Source organism: Stegodyphus dumicola, chromosome 7 (genome assembly GCF_044657685.1).
Source record: "Stegodyphus dumicola isolate Sdum_Otavi_A_Nest chromosome 7, ASM4465768v1".
Lineage (NCBI taxonomy): Eukaryota > Metazoa > Arthropoda > Arachnida > Araneae > Eresidae > Stegodyphus > Stegodyphus dumicola.
This window is the reverse complement of record NC_140774.1, coordinates 116,521,764-116,530,606: the sequence shown is the minus strand read 5'-3', so window position 1 is coordinate 116,530,606 and position 8,843 is coordinate 116,521,764. Positions and strand designations below refer to the sequence as shown.

At 36.9% G+C, this 8,843-nt stretch overlaps 1 protein-coding gene across 2 annotated transcripts in view; it reads left to right on the top strand.

The window, feature by feature from the left end:
• The first annotated feature begins 289 nt into the window (after positions 1-289).
• Positions 290-8,843, top strand: part of LOC118204188 (cGMP-dependent 3',5'-cyclic phosphodiesterase-like) — a 157,602-nt gene continuing 149,048 nt past the window's right edge. Inside the window, exon 1 of one of the 2 annotated variants that reach the window (XM_085820735.1) lies at positions 290-786. In XM_085820735.1, coding sequence (XP_085676861.1) covers positions 707-786 — 80 coding nt within the window. In that variant the 5' untranslated portion in view covers positions 290-706. The remainder of the gene's footprint in view (positions 787-8,843) is intronic. The other variant, XM_085820734.1, reaches the window with a different exon arrangement.

Here is an 8,843-nt window from a genome sequence, read left to right as displayed (position 1 = left end):
TTGGAAGGATTTTTTAAATATTCGTATAGGCTATGGAACTAATCACTCAAAATATCTGGATTTCTACTGCATATTTTACTACAACTTTAAAAAAATAAGTTTTTTTTTGTAAAAAAGGGCATCACAGTCCACTTGCAAACAGGAAAGCGGCCACCTAATTAGCACAACATGATGTATAGTGTAAATGTAATCCCGTTTTAGAACACTTTCAAAGTTTACGAGCGGGAACGAAACTCTCCAGTCTCCCAACGCCTCTACTTCCTCATTTTTATCCTATTTTTACCGAAAATGCCTCTGTCTGCAGGCACAACAAACCGGCTTTCTAGTTCGTTCTCCCAAAGCTCGCAACTCCCATCTGGCGACATTTCATTAATGGGAATAGGAGCGGCGTAGTTTTTTTTTTTTTTTTTTTTTTTTGCAGCTCTTGGCAACCCTATGTTAAATTGAGCCAAGTGAATTATTGCATAAAGTGCCTTTTGTCAACAAATCTGTAGTTCCGTACGATAATAATCCACGCGTGAAATATATTATCAGTTCTAAACTGTTCCAGAGTCCATATTTTCGTCCCGGTATCCGAAAACGAAGGCCTGGTTACCGCGATTATGCTGGTAATTTCTCGTACGGGAAGCCAGCCGTACCTTTGTAATAGTGCTTTGGAATAATTTTGGACTTTTATTCGTGTAATTCGCAGAATCAACTTTCGTTCATGACGTGCTTGTTCTGTAGGTGTAGGAAATACGTTATAGCACAGAATAACGAGGAGAAAAAAGAAATATATGCTCCATGGTAAGTACAGACTATAATTCATTTATTTTGATAAACATGCATATTCATTATTTTTAGGTTAATAGGTTGAATTAGTTTATTCGTGAGAAGCATTATTCTATTGATGAATGATTTTAAAATGTAAATAACCTTTACATTCTGTTGGCCTTGAAATGCATATCCATCGTAAGTACGTAGGTTCCATTATGATGTATTTCTAACTTATGTAAAAGTATAATCTTATGTAGAAAAATATGTGTCAATAAATTTAGGTAACATAATAAAAAATTCCATTTTTAAAGTGATTTTTCAAGGAAATAAAGCGTTTAAAAGTGATACGTTCTCGCATATGGGGTCTTGATACGTTAAAGTTGTCTCTCGAGAACGATAATTGAGTTATTCTGAGTATCGCTGTTAAAGGAGAAAAATAAAAGAAGTAATTTTTCTTTTAACTTAAATGTTAAAGAACAAGTAATATTTTTTAAATTATACGTTGCAAATATAATACCCATATGCTTCCTAAAAATGTTTATAAGGTGAAAGGTATCGACCGTCCTCCATATGAGCCAGTGGGATATGCGATTAAATAAGCTAGAAAGCCCAGAAACATATAATTAGGCATTTTTACAAAATTTAAATTAGGAAAATGCAGAGGATTTATGAACTGTTCATAAATGTCTGTCATGCACATTTTATTTATGAGGGATTCATATCGCTTCTGGATATTATTTAAAATCTTAATACTCGAAGGCCGTCTCTCACCGGAAGAGAAATTGCAAATGCAAAATTTTAAATTGGGCAAAAATGTAACCTTAGTTTAGTGTAGATATTTTCAGGGATTTTTTTTACTTCAGGGAAATAAAAATTCTGCCGACTTTTTTTTTTTTTGCTTCTGAAGAAGAGTCATGTCTGATTCCCTCGAAATCGATAAAGTTATTGAAAATCTAAGTCAAACTAGGTTATATTTTTGCCAAATTTTAAATGGTTGCCTAAATTAAAATATTTGGCGACATTTAGGTGTAACCTGACAATTTTTATAACAATGACAATTTTTTAATCGTTATGCAATTTAATTACTTCGTGACTTTACTTCAGTTAGAAGAAGTTATTATGTAATATTTAAATGATATTCAGCGAATTGTTGCTAACAATAAGCGATGTATTTTCCATTTATTTCGGATAAAAAAAAAAGCGGAACTTCGGGATTTTGATAATATGCGAATGATGGCATTAACGGCGATCAAATTAAGCGCCATCTACAGTAGTTTGTATTTTAATTCACAGGAATAAAAAACATTGAAATGAAATGAACCTCAAGAATTTTTTACTATTTCGGTGCATATCAAAGCATTGATAATAATAATAATAATAATAATAATAATAATGGTTGGTTGGCTAATTGTTGTGTTACTGTGGCTTGTCTCATTTTCCTGACGGGTACAGGTAGAAGTGGATGAGACACCAGAATTTCACCGTTGGTTGTAGAGGTACAGTCCGCCTCAATTTTGAAGAACACCCCAGGGTCGATCCGAGGTTTTCATACCCCTTTACTTCCACCACCAACGTTTGTGAGAAGACTTATATATTGTGAGTGCCCCCTGATGCACAGGCATTATACGTCTACGTATCTGAGCATTCACCGGGAATTGAATCCTGCCCCATCGGTATGGTAATCAGCGTTACTCTCCACTGTAACAACTTCGCGGCACCTGTCTCATAGTAACATCAGAGAAAGTCTAAGAATTTAATGGCGTCTCTCGCTGGCCTAGGCCTTGGGCCCCTGATAGGTGTTAATGCGAATTTTCCAATTTTGGCTCAGTTTTGAAGGAATATTCCCTGAGATTGGTTGACTGACTACAGCAAAGTTAACTCGAGGGCTGTGATATTTTTCGTATTTAATTCGACCAATGCTGTGGGATATGTGAGAATTACCTAGGTCGTTTCAAAAATTTGCGTACCGTCTTGAAAAGAAAACGAAAACTGAAACCATATGTATATTATCTGTAGAAATATTTCTGAAATATTTGTATCCTTTATTCTGCATGATGTCCTTTCGGTACTTACATACTATCGTTTCAACTGTAAAACTGTCGCCAAAGCAGCGCGATTTAGCACTAATTATGGATAATCGTGGAATCAAAACACCCTTACAACATCTGCTCATTCTTTTGATGTAACTACTTTGTTTGAATATTGATAAGCCTCCTTTTGCTAGCTTTTATGAACAAGAATATAAATTGACTGCAATTGCCTTTTTTTTTTTTTTTTTTTTTGAAAAAATTACTTCGAGGGAGTAGAATTATATTTTTGACTGCTCTCCGGTTCATTTACAGCTGATCCAAGGGATTAACACCTGTTCAATAAGGAAAAAACAGCTGGTTTGGCCAGTAAAACAGTAATAAATTGTAACGATCAACTTTTAAAAATTTCATACTCATTGCATAAAATCGGAGGTCATATCAAAATATGAATCGAGGAAAGTCCTTTTACTGAGCTCATAAACGAAGCGGATCAAATACTGGCGCAGCTGTTTCTGTTTGGTGCGTTTTTCAGAGAGTTTGAAAAACGTTTTATTGTAAGAGTTGCCAGTAAATGTGTGGCTCAGAATTCCATCGGAACGACTGGGAGAAATTTGGCGGGATCAACGCAAACTTTCATAGGTTGATGGCAGCCAATTTTCATGGTTGACAGGATAATATGTCATATTTATATATGTTTTCTGGGAACGTGACAGGTAATTAATTTCATCCCTCTGTTTTTCAATGCTCACAAAAGTAGCTGATAAAAGATATCATTGAGGGAAAAAATGAAAAAATTTTGATTATTGCTTTACTTTCCGTACCTCTACTTCTGTACCGAAGAGCATTGCTTGCTTTTTGAATCAAATGTTCCATTCTGTATTTCGAAGTTAAGGTATAATCAAATAGTTTAAGCTTTACGTAAGTCAGTGGTTGCTTGTTACTATATAAAATCGAGATATAATAATTATATTAAAATTAGTGGCGCTTTAATAATTAAAATTGGTAGTGCCTACGATGCTTTAAATTGATGATGCTCTGCAGAGTGGTGCTGTAAAAATTTAGTGCTTGCATACAGGAAATATGAGAACGACCATGACAGAACAGCTGGTCCACTAGGTTAGATGCCTATCAATGGCTGCAATGCTCACGCTTAGCTGGCCTGACAAGAAGCCCTCCCGGTTACCTGTCCCAGCTATAATGCTCACGCCTATTACGAGCATCGCCGAACCAAGACAGAGTTCCCACTATCGTTTTAGCTTTGTGAGTGTTATATTCAAATGTACAAATCTGCTCAAGTGACACATGCTGGGAAGACCCCCGCACCTTGATGGCGGGCCAGTTTACCACTTCCAATCGGAAGACCTTCAGCATCTCTTCTACAGCCAAATGTACGATAGTTGTTAAGCATAGCTGAGAATTACCTTGGAGAAAGAACCAAGATGCAGCCTTAACGTATTCTAGACGCACATGATAGATGCTTTGCAGTAAATTTGCCAGAACATCCTTGTAATGTTAGCTACTTATACATATATCATCTTCATTTTTCCGAAGTTTTTGTCACAAGAAGTCGTGGACACTGTTTTGCTGCTACGACTCTGCAAATAGCTTCATGCAGCATAAAAATACTGAAATTCTTCAAGTAACTTCAGTGGAATCGCATTCATCTTAGAGTTTAAAACATTCATGAATACACTTTTAATTTTTTGTGAGTTATCAGATAATGATCTACTGGAAACTTAAACGTAATTGTGTATAAAGTGAAAATAAACAGCATAAAATTAAAAAAGGACATTAATAGGGTATGCGATCTCCCCTCACCTGTGTACAAAGTTTACACCTTGTGACCATGCTTTCAATTAGGCGGTCAACCACTGCAGAATTAAGAAATCGCCATTCTTCTTGTACAGCAGTTTCCAGCTCAATAAGAGTGGCTGGAGGTGGGAAACGTGAAGATACAGCACGGCCGAGAGAAACCTAAAGATTTTCAATGGTATTAAGGTCGGGCTGGCCACGTCATACGCAATACGCAATCCCTTCACTCTCCAGGTAGTCATCGACGATGTCAGCTGTATGGAGACGTGCGTTATGGTCCATTAAAACAAAAGTAGGGCCAACTGCTCTACGATTCCGCTTGGCTACAATAGCAATATATCGATCTTCCGCGGGGGTTGTAAGCCTTGGGCTACCGGCTACGGGCTTTTGGTCAACTGTCTGTGTGGTTTAGGAATTGTTTCCATAAACATGAAATTGCAGAATGATGAACGCCGAAAAAAAGAGCAATATCTGCGATCGACTGTCCTGCTTCAATGCGCCCCACACCACGCCAGCGCTCAGAATCTTCCATTCGTCTTCTGGAAGTCATAGAAACACGTAGTCTCGAAAACAAATTATGCGAAAGTTTTAACACCTTCTATCAGCACTTACAATCTACTTCTGTAACCCTTCATAAAGCTGGCTTCTTATAAGACTGCCTTTTTTGCATATTTCTTGACATGAAAGCGCGATTGGCTGTTACCTAACATATTTGCATACTTCCATCTACCTCTGCAGCGAATTGCATCCTCTTCAATTCTGATTGGCTTCCGGAAATCAGCATTTTCCTCTCCGTGCTTAACTTTTGGAAGTGAGTGTATTTAACACTACATGTTATAAATTTGACTCAAAACCTTCTGATTTTTTTCACTAAACTTATCGCGTTCCTAGTGAGTTCACTTTATATTCAAGCCCCCTTCATATCCTTCCGTCGTAAACGCTTAAAAAACGTGTAAAGTTGTCTTCTACATGAAACTATCATATATTCTGACTTGTGTATAGTAACAATATATAAAACTGGCAACTTTTCTGCTTAGCTAAATTCTGATAAGTTTTATCATTACACATTTTTAGATAAGGAGAATCCTCAGTATTTTTCCTTATTTTCACAACCCTTGACTGTACTTAATTTACATGTATGTAGCTACATGAAGAAAATAACATAGAGTGTGAACCTGCTCGTTTTACTTTGTGATAGCACACTCGAAGCAGCACTATTAATATTAAATTATTTGCCACTTGCATGTTATTGCAACCACTCTAGTAGAAGTCGTCAAATTTTTAGAACGTGCCAAACTCTGTGAACAATGCCCATAATAATTCTTCAGACAGTCATGCGTATTAACAGTCCTGCAGTCAAATAAGGTCGCTATTTTCGTATTCCCCTTTTTTTTTTTTTTTTTTTTTTTTGTTGTTGTTGTTGTTGTGTTCCATGCTCCAACAGTTTTTGTAAAAAAAATCGTGATGTTTTTCCCTCTGAATTTTAAAATATACGCTTGTGGAATTGCCAGCAATGGAAGGAAATGCTGTAAAATTTCTGTAGGAATACAGAATTTTGACGCAAAATCTCTAAAGGGAACAACGAGGAGATACGTTCGATAGGTCCTTGTGTTGCCAAGGTTAGCACAATGCCAAGTCTGGAATTCTCTGAAGTTTTTTATGGGATAGTAGATCTTTGTGTACCTAGGGAGTAGAATTTAAAACAAAACAAAAAAATACAAAAAGATTTGGTGAAGAAGGTAAGCGTATGATTTCTTTAATGTATCATGTAATCCTTATCTAATAACTGAAATTTGTATTTTAAATTGCTGAAGTATATTTTCTTTTCATATGTTGATAATGTCTGCCGACTTACAATATATTTGCGAAAACCACCAACTTGCACCCGATAAGTAACTTTTATGTTTTCATCTGCAAAACATCGCCAAATTGAGCCTAGGTTATTGCGTTAATACGCCAATACTAATTATTTATATCCACTTGATTTATGCACACAGAACAAAAAAAAAAAAAAAAAAAAAAGGGGGGGGGACAGATCTATATCTCCCGTTTTACTAGGCCGATTGACAAAATTCAAGTTGCGTTTTCCATGTCTCGAAAGCGCGACTTAGGATATATATTAGATTTATATATAGCATTTTCTAACATATGTATTTTGGCACAAAATCGGGCGTTTTCTGAAATAAAATACCAAATTTTTCCATATATCGGTTCTACGACTCAAATTATATCTATATATTAAATTTTGTAAAATTTGGCGCGAAATTTACAGAGAAATTCAAAAATTTATTTTGGCGAATTTTTTTCAGTTTACGTTAAGAATAATTCACTTGGCGAACTTTTTAATATGTGGCAACCAATTCTTCTCCTTATCCGCGCTAGTATTGCGGGATATCGCGCATGGTGCGACGTGTCCGGCTCTTGAAGCAACGCCCAGTGGGCACATAGCGATAAGCATTCATGATAAGTCGGTAAAGCCATTAAGGTGGTAAAAGGGGGCTGACCATGCGTCACAGAGCCGAAGAAAAGCCCAAATACGAGATGAGCCAGATTCAGGAGCAGTGTAAACTGTGGTGTATGTTTGCATTGAAACATGGGAAAAACAAGGACGGTTCAAGACAAATAATACAAAACTTAATTTAAGATTACAATGAGAATAATGCATATCTAAATATGAGGCCATATATACAATATGTGACACATCGTGCAATATAAAATAGAATAGAATACAAATTACAATAAAAGCGACAAGTTGAAACACAAGTTTACAATATGATATACCTAAGAAGTAATAACATATATACAAGAGAGTACAAATAATTAAATGGGAAAATTCGAGTCCCGAGTGAGGTGGGCCGTGAGCGGTCTATAAATGGAGTCCTCCTCAAGAACAATATCTTTAAACACATTAGTAGTCGCCCATGTGGCTACAGTCCTGCGCTTTTTTGAAGAAATTTGCATTCATTCTGTGCAAATACTCCTCCACTGTCTCAAGTCCTTAAGCGTCGGATTGAAACAAAGTAATGAGCCCTGGTCATCATTCTAAGCAACTTGTTCTGCGTAACCTGCAATTTATTTAGTTCTCTTTTATGGACAGAAGCCCAGGCGGGTGACGCATAGGCAAATATGGGGCGAATGATCGAGATGCAAATATGTCTCTTGCGTCCTAAGTCCAGTTTTGAGTCTGGGAAAAGAAGGGGAGTGAGGCATTGAATTACCCACAACATCTTGCTTCTGACATAATTTATGTGCTCTTTCCACTGAAAGTTGAAGCTATACTTGACTCCTAGATATGTGGCCTTGTTTACAACGGGCACGATAGCTCCGAATAATTTCAATTGCTTAGTAAGAGAGGTGTTCATTCTCTTTTTCTTGATGATAATGAGATTAGACTTTTCAGCATTTATGGCGATTCTCCATTTAGAGTACCAAAGCTCAAGCTGCGGCATAAAACTTTGGAGTTTAGAAAAATCGAAATTTTGTGATGCAGACTTGACAGCAAGCGCTGTGTCGTCGGCATAACAACCCATAAAACAGTTATGATACATGTTATCTGTAGGCGGATCAGCCACGTAAAAAACAAATATAAAACGGGCCCTAAAACAGACCCCTGTGGGACGCCAGCCGTCGTTTTCTTGTTGTCAGAAGAGTCTTTGCCCATGTGCATGAAAAAGGTTCTATCCGTTAGGAAGGAGTTAATTATCTGGATGAGCTCTTCACTGAAGTAATGAGCCTTAATTTCCTGTAATAATTTAAGTTCAATAAGCTTGTAAATCAGCCCCTCATGCCAGACGCGGTCGAATGCCTTCGCCACGTCTAGCATGAGTAAGGCAACATATCCTTTGTTGTGCAGCGCACTGCCAATAAATTCATTCAGCCGTACCAGTTGCTTGGTGGTGGAAAGGGCTTTCCGAAATCCAAATTGCTCTAACGGAAGCTTATCGAGATGAGTTTGTATCCTGGTGAGGATGACGCGTTCTAACATTTTACCCATGCTGGGAAGCAGGCTGATGGGCCTGTACCCTTCAGGCTTTGTCTGATCTTTCACCGGCTTCGGAATTACAATCATCTTGGCGGTCTTCCATATATTAGGAAAGTAACTGTGATAGAGGCATGCGTTCAAAATAAAAAAGAGAGATTAATAAATATATACCAAACTCACTTAACATTTAGGAGCTAAAATTTTGAGAGCTATTTTTTGAAAAACTACTCATGCGATTATAAAACTTGGTAGTTTGGCGTTAA